This window comes from Eubalaena glacialis, chromosome 5, assembly GCF_028564815.1.
Source record: "Eubalaena glacialis isolate mEubGla1 chromosome 5, mEubGla1.1.hap2.+ XY, whole genome shotgun sequence".
Classification (NCBI taxonomy): domain Eukaryota; kingdom Metazoa; phylum Chordata; class Mammalia; order Artiodactyla; family Balaenidae; genus Eubalaena; species Eubalaena glacialis.
Genome location: NC_083720.1, coordinates 72,916,527 through 72,930,774, shown reverse-complemented (window position 1 = coordinate 72,930,774; position 14,248 = coordinate 72,916,527). Strand labels below are relative to the sequence as shown.

Sequence of the window (14,248 nt, the reverse complement as noted above, 5' to 3'; positions counted from 1 at the left end):
GATATTGGGGAGGGAGTAAGATTAGTAACAGTCAAGCAAGATCAAGGAACAACACAAGCCAGTACTTGTTTTTGCTTCTCTGAGAGAAAACTCTATTCCTTCATTCTCTCACTCACAAAACAGGTGGGATTTGTAAGTAGTAGTGGAAGAATGAGGGGTGATAATTGAATGAGATGAGTTCACAGGGGGAAAAAAACCCTGAAGGAACTCTTCTTCAACTCGTATTGCTTTTATCATTGGATCAATCTTAAATCTACCTCAAATGAGGATAGTAGTACTAATTTTCCATTTCCCATTGATCAGAAAACACTGTTTCAAAAACTTCTCCAATCCATCCACCTTTATTTCCATTACTCCCTTCATTCCAATTCACCATCAACTCTCTATGAATGATGGGAGAGCCATCTAACTGGCCTCTTTGCTTCCTCTCTTAGCCCTAATCCAATCTTCCCACAGCAGCCAGATGGTTTTAAAAAATGTAAATCAGGTCATGCCATCTCCCTAATTAATCAAACTGACCCCCCTCCTATTCCTCCAATGACTTCCACTGTGTTTCCCATACAATCTAAGTTCCTTCCCATGGTCTAGGAGGTCCTGCATGGTCTGCCCATGGAAGCCCCTGCTCTCCAGGGCCACCCACCTGTTCTTACTGTCATTCACCATCCTCCCAACACACAGACTTCAACCTATTTCTCAAATATGCCAATCCCTTCTTTCCTCAGGGCTTCACCTGTGCTGTCATCTCTGCCAGAAATTCTTCCTGGACCTCCCACACGACCAGTTCCTCACTATTCATATCCCAGCTCAAGTATTACTTCCTCATAGAGGCACAGACCCCAGACCAGTCTAAAAGTCATGCTCACTTAATCATTTACTACCATGGCATCCTTAGAAGTCTCTCATCACCATCGGAAATAATCTTATTTGTTTACCTAATGATTTTATGTTTCTCTCAACAGAATGCAAGCTTCATAAAGTGGGACCTGGGCTCTCTTATTCAAGTAATTAAAACAGTGCCTGGTACATAGCAGGTACTCAAATATTTGTTGGATTAATAAACTATTCTTATATAACTTTTCATGTGCTAAACTGCTTCCCACCAAAAGCTTGTAGAAACAGAGAAAGATCAAGTAGAGATACCAGTCAAGTGATTGAAAACAGGTTTTCAAACAAAAGATAATTCTGATCAAATAGTAATGTGTGTGCAAAAGGATTCTGAGGTTCCATTCAGACCCAGCAGGAAGGATGGAGTGCTACAGTGTACTAGTGATGTCTGCCATGAACAAAAATGACAACACATGTATCATATCCCTGAGCTAGTCTTCCCTTTTCTTAACGTGGTTATAGTCTTATTTCCTTTCAAATGCAAAAAGAAACTGAAACTTTCTTGAAAATGTGTAATTGTCTCCTAAAGCTTTATAAATATACAACATCTCCATATAAATTCTTCTGTCCTTCAAGAGATTACACTTAGAAGTTCTACATCTTTTTTTTTTCTTCTTTATCCCTTTGTCCTCTGTAACATCAAAGCAATGAAGATTCATCATTTCCAGTCTACTTTTCCCTGTAGCTTCTTTTACAATTTTGTCATGGGAAATGATGGAATCTTCTACCTGCCTTTCTTCATCCAAGTGTCCATAAACTCTAAGCAGAAGCACAATCAAATGATGGAAGAAAATGTGGCAGAGTCAAAGGGGCAACCAAAATGTCACTGGACAAGAGAGAACAATTTCAGGATAAGTTAAAATATAGCTTCATGCTTCTGGGGGAACAGAGGTTGCTCAAAAAACCTAGAGCCAAAAGGTTAACAAGCACACTTTCTCCACAGTAATGTGAGCAAGGGGAATTAAGGGTAGAGAAGGGTCATGGATAAATGAAGGGCTAAAGGGAGTAACTCATGGGATCTCCTGGAAACTGAGAGGGAAAATCTGGACATGAAGTCAAAGCCAGGAAAGAAGGCCGTGTGGGTGATGAGAGATGGGTAATAGACGATTGCTTCTTGGAAGGGACGCTTCTGGCTGCAGCCTTCCAGACTCATCTCCTTTCAAGGAGAGAGATGCTATAACCCTGGAAAGTATATTTCATGACACCAAAGACAGGAAATGGCCCAAGCATAAAACAGAATTTGTTTGGAGGCCAAGTTCAAAGGAAGGACAACTCTTCCGGAAGGTAAAGTCAATGAAATGAATTACCTTTTATCAATAGCCACATGCTGGGACTCTGCCTGCTTTACCGTGTATTATAAAACTGGCCAGCTCAATAGAACAATGTGTGCAAGGCTTGATAGCAGTGTTCAACAACAGGAAACAATGACCTCAACTCTTCCAAGGGTAAAGACCAATTACAGTGTTCAGGCTGAACAAATGGGCTTTTAAAACACCAAGCTATAAAAACGTTAAAGGTCTGCTTTTACCCCTCTTTCCCCAATGGACTTGGAATTTAACTTAGACCTAGGGTACAGGACAATCTTCATTAATATCAACCACATATTCCTGCACCCTGGCCTTGAACTTCAAGTCAGATTGGACTTTTTTAGGAAAACCTCATGTGGTTCTTTGATCTGAATGGGTTGGATGATATTAAAGGATTGTAAGGATTTCTTCCTCCCTGGAAGTTGACTTCTCCGTGTTGGCTGCTCCATGAGCCTAAGGACATTAAATTACCCTCCAGTCTCAAAAGGCAGTTCAACCCAGAATAAAATTAGATTGATGAAAATAAACGCATCATTTTAAATTCAGGATTTCCTCGAATTTTTGGTTAAGTCTGGAGTTGGGGTGGGGTAAAAATAACAACATTGAGAGCGTAATCTTACACAATCCTCACACCATCTCCATAAAGGAAAGAAACCGGAGTACAGGCAAGTTAAATAACTTACCAAGGTCACATACCACTGAACCCGAATTTAAACTTAGGCTAAACATCACCCATCATTTCTAACATGTGCTGCTCTGGGTCAGCGTCTTCAGAACAGCGAGGGCAGTAAAGTCCGACCCATGGATTTCTCATGATGGGTCTCATTTTCGTCTCTCCAGTCCTTTTACAGGAAACCCTCCTTCCCAATCCTGTCCATAGGGTTCAGCTCTGTCCTCAGGAATGATCTACGGCCCAGGCCTAGTCAATGAGAAAATGATCTTTCCAGCCACAATAATAAGCACAGGGAAAGGCATGGGACTCAAGCTGGGCCAAGGAGTTGTAACCAGCACATTGACAGTTGCTTTAAGAATAATGCTGTTTGGCCACCATTACTCCTGGATTTTGCAGCTATGAGAGCCAATATATTTCCCTTTTTCATTAAGCCAATTGGAGCTGGTTTTCTGTCACTTGCAACTGAAAGAGTCCTGACTAACAGTCCTTTTCTCAAGGCTAGAATATCTGACCAGATTGACCCCTCAGCTTTGTCCGCTTATACGTGTCTACAGGTTGCGGGTCCACCTCAGTCTCTGTGATCCTGACAATGTCCTTAGGAGAGCACTTCGGATTTCTGGCCATTAAACAGCGAAGGGGTGGAGGGGCACCCAAGGACCAAAGATAGCATCAGTGTTCTTTCTGCAGCACAGCAGGGGATCGGGAACCGGAGTTTACCTGTACCACCCATAAGCTTGGTGATACCTCCCTATGCCTGACTTTCCTCATCTAGTGTGATTAACGATAGCATCTACCCTGCAGGATCATTTTGAGAAGTAGATTTATGTATGTTAAGGGCTTATAACAGTGCCTGGCATGTAAGAGGCATTACATAAATGTTCATAAGACCATCTCAATGCTGGTTATTAATTTTGTAAAAGACAAATTAGAAAAAAAAAGTTTTGAGACAGCTAGCCCAATTAATCGGCAACTACAATACTATAGATAAGAGGAAATGAGACATAAGGGACATATCAGAGGTGGATGGACAGGACTGAGAGATCAGTTAAGGGGAGGTGGGACATGGGTTTAGGGAGAGGGAGCCGTTAAGTTCACACCACTATTTTGCGTGACAGCAGAACCTGAAGAATGTAATTTTGGCTTTAGAACCAGACTAAAAAGCGTTCCCATCCTAGCTCTGCAATTTTTTAGCTGTGAGGTTTTTGGAAAAATTATTCAGCCCCCCTGAAGTTCAGATTCTTTCTCTTAGAATGGGAACAATACCAAGTTCTCTCTCAAAGTGCTTTGTGAAGATAAATGGGACTGGGGATATTTAGTAGTGTGCACAAAAGGCAGCACCGTGGGGTTTAGTAAATATTAGATATTATTAGCTGTAAGGTCTGAGGACTGGATTTCTGCTTATAAATACCTAAGATCTTTCACAGTTTTATTTGTGTTCATCTCAGAAGCGACTGACTTAATAGTTGCTGTGTTAGTAGAGATCTTTGGAAACAAACAGATGATTCAAATAGTTTTCAATACCCAACAACATTGGAGCTGAGTGGCTTTGACAGCAGCTACATATCGGTCTGTGCATTTTTGCCATACACCCACCTCTGACTTCTGGCCGTTCCTGTAAAGCTCAGGCAGTCGCATGAGGGTCTCTGCAGACACATCTTTCTCCAGGACACCGTAAATGACGGGAGGGGCGGATGTGAAAAGGAGGTTGAAGAAGATCAAGACCCAGTAGTCAGTCATGGATGTTCCTGAAAACCCACAAAAGAACTGGTACCAGAAAAGGAGGTTCACATAGGCCTAGGGACACAAAGAGGAACATTCGCGTCTTAGAGTCAGCAATGCGTGCTAGGACCGCACACGCCACAGGCTGCTGTCCTGAGTCATGTGATCTCAGCCCCTCCTTTCCTCACTTACAGAATGGAAGACCATAACTTACCTTGCAGGTTTTTTTGGTAAATGTTTAACTAAATTAAAACATATACACACACACACACACACAGACCATTTACTATGTGGTGCTGGCACTGTTCTAAGAGCTTTAAAAAGAATACATTTAATTTTTGTAACAACTTGGGAATTACTGTTGTTTCCATTTTACAGATGAGGAAAGTAAGGCACGGAGAGGCTAAGGAACTTGCCCAAAGTTACCTGGCTAACATGTGGCAGAGTCAGTATTCAAATGCAGATGTTCTAGCTCCAGATGAAGAGAATCTAGCCCTATGCCTGGTATGTAGCAGCCATACAACAAGTGTTCATTCTCTTGCTTTCTGAGTTCACAATTATTTTTTCCTGGTGAAATGGGATGGTGTCAGTTGAGTGGCCAACCATCCCAGTTCACTTGGGACTGAGGAATTTCCCAGGACATGGTACTCTTACTATAAAAACTAGGACAGTCCCAGGAAAACCAGGACAGGTGGTCATGCTAGAGGCCAGGCACATACATAGTTTCTGATTTTGTCTCACACAGAGTAAGTCCATGATAGCAAAAGCTCTGTGCCCTGAAGCAAGGCAGGCCACAGGAAAGGTCACTGGGCTTAGAATTAGGGGGTCTTGTTTCAAGTCCTAGGGAAACTTCCTATTGACTATATGACTTTAGGTCATTTTAATAACCTCTATGAATTTTGGTTTCTATGTCTGGAAAATGAGAATTATACTACGTCAGGTCTTAGTATCAAGATCCAGTTAGCAACTGCTCATGACCTGTAAAATGCCTTTTTATCGATTTTAATTAATTGATTAAGATATTATTGTTGGCACCATAGATACACTGAAACACCTCAGGATGGGGGCCACAATCCTTAAAATAGAGTTTCTTAGTCTAGGGTCCATGGATATGCATTATGCCTCACTCCTGAAAATGTACTAGTTTTAGGTATTTGCGGTTTGGGGCACTATTCTGGGGAATGAATCCATAGTCCTCGTCACTCTCTCAAAAATTGCCCAAGATGCAAGAACCACAGTCTCAGAAAGCTAAGCTATTCGAATGGCTTCTGATACTGGCCCTGTTCTCCATAGTTTACAAACCATTTGTTGTTTGGCTAGGCGAGAAAGAGGTAGAAACAAGTCAGGAAGATTTCAGTGTGAATGGCCATCAAGGTTTATGGAGCAGAACGACCCCAGGGTCCTTGCTCCCTGGTGATGTACTCTCTACTAATAAACACCCCCTCTCTCCAAGAGCATGTGGCATCTCTTTTTTTTTTTCATGAGACAAAATTTTTAATACTTAACAACAGTTGGACATTTGTTTTATCATAATGTCCTAGTCTCCTTCTAATATGAGTTAGAAATATGGAGTTAAAAGGAAGGGGGAGAGGATGCAGTGGACTGCATCATAATAGAAGAGAAGGCAGAAAAATGCAAAGGTATTTTAAAAACCCGGGAGACGGGCTCCCCTCTAAAAGTCATTGACCACTAAGTCCTGGAATTTTAAATTACAAATCACAGCTTTCCCCAGAATCACACTGACAGAGATATTATACATTTCAAATATTTTCATAAAGTATCAAGGCTTTCTTAAACTTTGACTGAATGTGCTAATTCCAATTAGTAAAGTACTGAAAGCTTCCTGAAAAGTTCATCATGCTATCGGAAAAAAAATGCTCCTGCTGATTGACCGACAGACAGACAGACACACATGCAAGCACTGATCTAAATTACATATTTGGGATATCCTAAAAATGACCCATTAAAGTCAGCTTTTTCCTAAAGATGGCATTTCAACAGAGTGATGTAAATTTCTGTTCACTACTAACTTGCTACAGACGCACTTTAAAGACCAAGAATAAATGTGGTCTGAAAATCATGACATATTTACATAATCACCCCACGTAGAAGGGATTTAGGTGAAGCCATCTAAGGTCCACATGGGTTTATGAAAGAGAAAACTTAAATTTAAATGGTTTGCTGAAGATTAGAAGCCAGGAATGCTACTACTCAAATTCTGCCCGTCTATGAATTACATAGTCAAAATTAAGTTCCTTGACCATCAAATAGCTACCAAGCACAAACACATTTTACAGGCTTGCCAAAGAATTCTTCATCTGGGAGTGCTAGCCAGCTACAGCCTAAGGCACTATACTGGGTTTTCATCTGTATCTGTGTCTTCAATATACCACATGGGACATCTGTCTGGGGACAGCATATATACATATATATTTTTTATATCTCCCGTAAAATGGAAGCAAACCTTTTCATTCTCTACTGACAGAAAGCATTAAACATTTCACAATTCTGCTTGTCACAACCTTTTTATGGAAGGTCAAAAACTGGATTCTAAACGAATCAGACAGGGCTTAATTGAATTTAAATGCATAGGGAATAGAAAATGCTAGCAGATGGACAAGCCTAGCAATCTGCTGTCAGCAGCTGAAACACAGCACATTCCCAGATTATTCCTGGTAAGACAGCAGAAGTGCTCCTGGCTGCTGCCCAAACATCAATAAGCAAAGTGAGCTTAGCGTCGGGCCCTTCCTCTTCACCCCTTACACAAGCTGGAGTGGCAGGGAGAAGGGAGGGGGGCGAATTCTCTGGAGCTACATACCACGTTCTTGTAGAAAAAATAGAGAATCATGTTGGAAAGTCGGGTATAACACCAGTGCCCGTGGACAAGGAGTAGCTTGCTGAGATGTTTAAACTGAGAAATGGCAAAGTCACTGGCCATCACAGCCTGCAGAGGCAATGGGGAGAGAACGTCACCCTGAGCAATGGAACACGTTACAACAGACACAGCACGGCAGCCTGACCGCCAGCAGGCTCAGACTGGTCAAATAGGTGGTTTAAACCTTAGACCGGAAAAACAAAAAAAAACACAAAACCTTCAAACAAACAAAAACCCATGAATACAGAGCCTTAACCGGTTACCTGGAGTTACCACTCAGTTTTCCAATGTGGTGCAATGAAACAAAACTTCTCTCTGGTCACCATTCATGATGTAATTTCAGCAAGTGTACTTTCCCTAGAGAGCAGCCCCCTTACCAAGAACTCTGTGCATGACTGTGCATTTGCTTCTCCTCCATGAGGAGAATATTAAAAGTATATAGTCATGACTTCATGTGACTTTGTATAATGTTAGCAGGCAAAGGAGGTATTTGAATTTCTCATCTTTTATAGAGATGTCGTAATTTATCATTCTCAGGAAACCCTAAGCCTCACATCCCACTTTCCTTTGACAGCACTTGCTCCATACATGACAAGCAGTCTTTTGGACAAGCTTCTATCTGAATTTTGTGCCTAAAACACTATTCAACACACACGCGCGCACACGAAAATAGGACAATCCCACTTCCCTCATTCTCTCTTATCTTTTCTCCCCCTCTCCCTCTCTCTTTAGGATTTTGAGATATTTCATTCAAATCCTTAGTAGCGCTCATCAGTGTCAAAAAGTCATACAGCTATTACAGTGCTAAAAATATATATCCTTATGACTTAGATAAGTTATATATTTTTAAACTGAACAAGTGAGCCACAGAGCTAAAATTACCCAGGGAAATTACCATAATACTCACCCAGTAAATAATCAGAGAACGAATGGTTAAATGTCCTGTCACCCACTCCTGAGCTAGCCGCAGACAGCCTCACTCTACCACAGAGATTTGACCATGGAGAATGCTGCCTTTGGATGGGCGGGTCAAGTTCATGGTGTTTGGGTGCACAACATCCACTCACCTGCATGCCTTCTTGACCTGAGATCCCAATCCCAACGTCTGCCACTTGTATCATGCTAACGTCATTGGCACCATCACCTTTGTGAAACAGAAGAAAAGGTGAGAAACATATGAGGAGCAAAGAAAAGCTGCCAACTGTGCAAATCAACAGTGGCCACTCAAACAAACAAACAAATCCTTCAAAGTTTATCCCATGTCTCCAAGTTGCCTGGAAGCTAGCTAAGCAGAAATGCAACATGGCATCCCACTGCCATCAGGAAGAATTCCATACTCAACACTGCCTTAAAGTCCTTCATGCTACAGCCCCTACCTGGACTGACCTCCCCTTTCTCTCTGTCACTCACTCTACTTTCAATTTTCCAGGTATACCCTACTCTTTCCAGCCCTGCACATGCTGTTTCTCTATTCTTATAGCATTGTGCTCTCATCACCTCTGCCCCACCTTGCTGGATTTCAAGGGCTCTTGCACTCAGCTTAGATAATCCCTTCCTCTGGGAAATCCTTCTCATGTTCCTTTTAGATCCAATGCCCCTTCCTTAGGCTCCAAGCACCACCCTACGAATCTCTCTCATACCTTTCATGGTATTAAGCTTGCTATAGATTTGTCTTCCCAACACATTGGAAGCTTCTTTAGAGGAGGTATTACATTCCTGCTGGTAATGAACATCTGTTGTCCCCAACTGCCCAGCAAGCTTGACTTGTTTTCTGGTAACAGTATCCTGATTTTCCTTGGGAACTCTGAGTCCATGAGTCTCTGAGCCCAAACCACCAGATTTGGGATGGGCAACTGACTCAGGCCCGGACAATTACCATTGCCTGTTCCCTGGCCTCAGTGGTTGGTTCAGAGATGGGCACGTGATTCAGCTTAATTGATAGAATTGACATGTCCAGGGCTCTAGCCTCAGGAACAGATGGATCCAGGGGCTTGAACAATTCACTCATGTATATGCTCATTCAATAAGATAGTTGAACAAAATTTCACCCTAATCCTGATACTTTATTCCAGCAACTTGAGACGAGGTGCTATCTTTTCTCTCAGGTTGCTAATAGGATAAGATATAAAGGTGGGAATTTTCAGTAGCTGTACCAGCACTCTGAGGGGAGATGCTACCTGAGACTGAAAAGAATCCAGGTGGAAACAGAGACTATAAGAGATGGCTGAGTCCTCATCTTGCTAATGTCTGAACTTTGGAGTGTCTCAGAGCTTAATCTCACCCTGTTTCTCTTCTCCACTTACACTCATTTTTTTGGTAATCTCATTGATAATACTATCGAGGCTTTAAATATCACCACTAGACTTACAATTCCCAAATTTATGTCTCTAGCCAATTCTTCATTGCTAAATTCCAGACTTTATCTCCAGCTGCCTACTTGACATCACTGTTTAGACATCTAATGGATTTCTCAAACTTAACACGTATAAAACCCAACTCCTGCTTCCCCGACTCCATCTCAGTAAATGGCAGCTCCGTCCTTTCTGTTCTCAAGAGACAAAACCTTGACATCCCCCTTGACCCCTTCTATTATATAACATATCCAATCTGTCAGCAAATATCAGCAGCTCTTTCTTCAAACCATGTCCATTATCTTACCACATCCCACCACCTCCTCTGCTCCTACCTGCGCTCGAGACACAGTCATCTTTTCCCTGATTTCAATAGCCGCTCAACTGGTCTCCTTCCTTATGTCCTTACAACCCAGTGGTTACTCTCAACACAGCAGCCAATGTGATCCTTTTCAACTTAAGGCAGCTCATGTCCCTCCTCTGCTCAAAATCCTCCTGTGGCTCCCTATCTCTTCAGATAAAAGCCAAAATTCCTAATGGCCTCCAAGACTCTACAGGACCTGGTCGCCTGCCACCTCTCTGTCCTTCACGAACCTGCAGAAGACTCTTCCCTTTGCTCAACCTGCTTTGGGTTTGAACACACCAAGCACGGTCCATTGTCTTCTCTGCCAGGAATGTTTCCCCCACCCAGATCTCCTATGGCTCCCTTATCATTTCCTTCAAGTCTCTGCTTACACACAACTTTATCAGTAAGACTGTCTCTGAAAAATCTATTTAAAATAGAAGTTCCTTCCCCCTCCCCCAATGCTCTGCATCACCTGACTTTATTTTTTTCAATAGCATTTGTCACTATCTGATATCTTATATCTTTACACCTTTTTTTTCCCACTTTTTACTGCATTGCCCTCCTCCTATACGTAAGCTCCTTAAGGAAAGGTACTTTGTCAGTTTTGTATACTCTTGTATCTCCACTGCCTAGAAAAATGCCTGGTACATAGAAGGCACTCAATAAAGAGTTGTTGATTGAATAAATAAATGAATTGTTCATATTCTTGAATTTAACTTTCTCGAAGGCAGAACTCATGGATTTTTCAGGTCTCCGATTCAGTACATTACCCTCCTTAACCCAGATGATTTGGGGATCTGACATGTACCACAGAGTCCTATTATATTGTTTTCCATGTCACATCTCTACCACCTGGTTCATAAGAGGAGGCCAAATAGGTGATGGAGGGGAAAGGGGAGGGAGCAAGGGGATGGAGGAGAAAGAAGGGAGGAAAAGGGGAGGGAAAGTGGGGGAGGAAAAGGACAGACCGACAGAAGAGCAAACGTGTACAGAAGGAAGGACAGACAGAAGGATCAGCCTCTGGTGTGACATGAAAGTGAGAAGCGCAGGGCTGGGCTCCACTCCCGCTCACCGATGGCCAAAGTCATCACCCGGAGATGGCTTCGAACCAGTTTTACTACTTCGCTCTTCTGCAGGGGTGTGGCTCGGCAGCAGACCACAGCGTGGCAGCGAGCAGCCAGCTCCAGGAACTGCCTTTGCAGACTCTCCTGCAGTGCAAACTCCAGGGTCTTCCCATTGATAATGAGTCCAGCTCGCAGCCCTGAGTCTGGGGGCGCGGGAGGCTGGTGTAAAGCCTCACTTGATGCTTGCTCTGGAGAAGCTGGATTTTTCTTCTGAAGTTCTTTCAAGATTGTGTCCATCAGCATCTCACAGGCATTCTTGAAACGAGAGGCAAAGACAGTTAGCCTTGGGGCTCCCCTGCTGGCCACATCCAGCTATATTTATCATTGCTATTCTTTAACATTTGCTGCATCAAGTCAATCCCAGGGAGTGAATAATCGGTTGCTTTCCAAGACCTCACAGCTCTTCCACAGAGACTTCTGTGTGTATATGGGGACAGGATAAAAGGATGGGGTGCATCTCACTTCCAACTGTACAACTAAGAAATAGTTTTAGAATTTCTTCCTTTATTTGTGCAATTTACCTTCTCAAACCATGAATCTCAAGAGCCCTTCGGTCTCATTCTCTCATTTACTACCTGCTTGACTTTAAGCAAATTAATATAACCTCTGAGCCTCAACTTTCTCATGAGAAAAATTCAAATGTCTACATTATAATTCGTTGTGAGGAATAAGTGAAATAATATTGGGTTAGCCAAAAAGTTCGTTCGGGTTTTCCATACGATGTCTTGGAAAAACTCAAACGAACTTTTGGGCCAACCCAATACATGCACAGCTCCAAGTGTAAAGCATGACACAGCAGAATTTAAAACAGTAATAATTATTTTTCTCTTCTTTGATTCAACACATTCACTCACTTACTATTTATTGAGAAGCCACTGTGTATTTGAAAAAATTCTAGGTGCTGGGGATACATCAATGAACCAGAAATCCCCACCCTCACCGAGTTAACATTCTGGTCGATGTTCTTAGTGGCCTCATCCTATTTGGTGTGCATACATCCCTCCACTCTCTGCATCCCACGCTTGTTAGGAAGCTCTTTGAAGACAGACAGCACTTTTAATTTACTTTTGAAATCTTCCTAATGCCTAAAAGAGGGCCACGTTAAGCACCCGATAAATATTCATTAGATGAATTCTACTCAAGAACATGAACAATAAACTTATACAGAAATTACTGTGTCAAATGACCACTAAGGACAGAGCCAAACAAAATCCTGGAACGGTGTATTTAAGTTTATACACTAAGCCTGAAATAGTTTATTCACGAAAGAGCCCCTCACTCAGAGGCCATTTACTCTTATTTCAAATGCTATTTTATCAAGCATTTCTCAACCCAAAGCAAAATAAGATGGGAAGTAGGTATGAATATGTAGGCACACAGACACAACAAATACTTAACAACCACATAAACTATAAACAAGAGATTCAACTTCAAAATGGAGCTACCTGGCAACCTTCACCACGAGAATAAATCTGATCCCATACACCTCAAAAGCCCCCATGGAAAAGTATACAAAGATGAATCAAAGATGCTCAGCATAGGCTCAGTATAGAATAGTGAAAAAATATTTTTAAAAACCTTCCAAACTTTGGTTAAATTAAAATGGTACATTTAGAAGGTAACGTACCCTGCAGTCACTGAAAATCAAGACCTCTATTAACATGACATGATGGTTAAGATATTTGTTAAGTGAAAAATTATAGCCACAATACTATACAACAGTATAAATACAGTCTGTATAGCATTCATATGCTCATATGGCAGAGTGCAGTCTGACTGGATGCCCTTCAAGATATGAATGTCAATTCTCTGGTTTTACGACTGTAGATTGATTCCAGATATTTTTATTCTCTTATTTGAGGACAAAAGTGTTTAGTTGTATAAATTAACTATATTTTCATTATAGAAAATATATACATACACACAGTCAATCTTCATTATGTGCAGATTCCATATTTGCAAATTCACCTACTTGCTAAAATTTACCTGTAATCCTACGATAAAGGTGCTTTCTTGGTCATGTGTGGACACACACAGAGTGCCCAAAGATTTGAGTCATGCAACACACACCTTTCCAGCTGAAGCTGAGCGAGGTGATGATGACCGACTTAGGTCAGCTCCCACGCTGCAAACAAGTGCCCTTTTCACTCTCTGTCTGGTGACACACTTTTTGCATTTTTGTGCTTTTTGATGGTGATTTCACCGTTTAAAATGGCCCTAACTGTAGCCCTTTAATGCTGTCTAGTGTTCCTATGTACAGGAAGGCTGTGATGTGCTTTATGTAGAAAACGTGTGTTAGACAAACTTCGTTCAAACCTGAGTTATATGCTGTTGGTCATGAGTTCAGTGTTAATGAATCAACTATGTATGTATAAAATTATATATGTATAATATATATAAAATTATATATATAATATATATGATTATATATATAATATACACAAAATTATATATGTAATATATATGATTATATACATAATATATATGATTATATATGTGTATATATATATATATATATATATATATAAAATAAGGTGTCTTTAAAAAGAAACATACATGAAACAAAGTTACGTACTGATTGGTTGATGAAAGTGTTCTGACCAGAGGCTCACGGGAACCTAATCCTTTATTTCCCATAGGGGCAATGGTTCAGTTTTTACTACTTCAGTATTTCAGCAACTTTATAGAACTTAACTCCATGAATAATGTATTTATACAGATAAACAGATATAGGTTATGTAATATGTAACATAATACCAAAAGCATGCTTGACAAGTAATCAGCTGTCGGTGCTTAGGCAATTCACAACCTTTTGGAGTCTCAGGCTATAAGATGGGGATAATTTTATCTGCTCTACTAGTTATAATGGTCAAATGAGATCATGTATGAAAAAGCCTTTTATAGATTCTAAGAAACATGAATATAAAGAGTTACTATCTCAGAAGAAAATTTTAAATGAAATGAAAAT

General features: G+C 41.1%; 1 protein-coding gene across 5 annotated transcripts in view; it reads right to left on the bottom strand.

The window, feature by feature from the left end:
* The window catches only part of ATP10D (ATPase phospholipid transporting 10D (putative)), a 139,657-nt gene that overhangs the window by 9,935 nt on the left and 115,474 nt on the right, over nt 1–14,248 (bottom strand). For 4 of the 5 annotated variants that reach the window (XM_061192235.1, XM_061192238.1, XM_061192236.1 and 1 more), the window contains 4 exons: nt 11,229–11,535; nt 8,527–8,603; nt 7,403–7,528; nt 4,459–4,659 (listed from right to left, as the gene is read on the bottom strand). In XM_061192235.1, coding sequence (XP_061048218.1) covers nt 4,459–4,659; nt 7,403–7,528; nt 8,527–8,603; nt 11,229–11,535 — 711 coding nt within the window. Of the gene's footprint in view, nt 1–4,458; nt 4,660–7,402; nt 7,529–8,526; nt 8,604–11,228; nt 11,536–14,248 lie in introns of those variants that run through there. The other variant, XM_061192239.1, reaches the window with a different exon arrangement.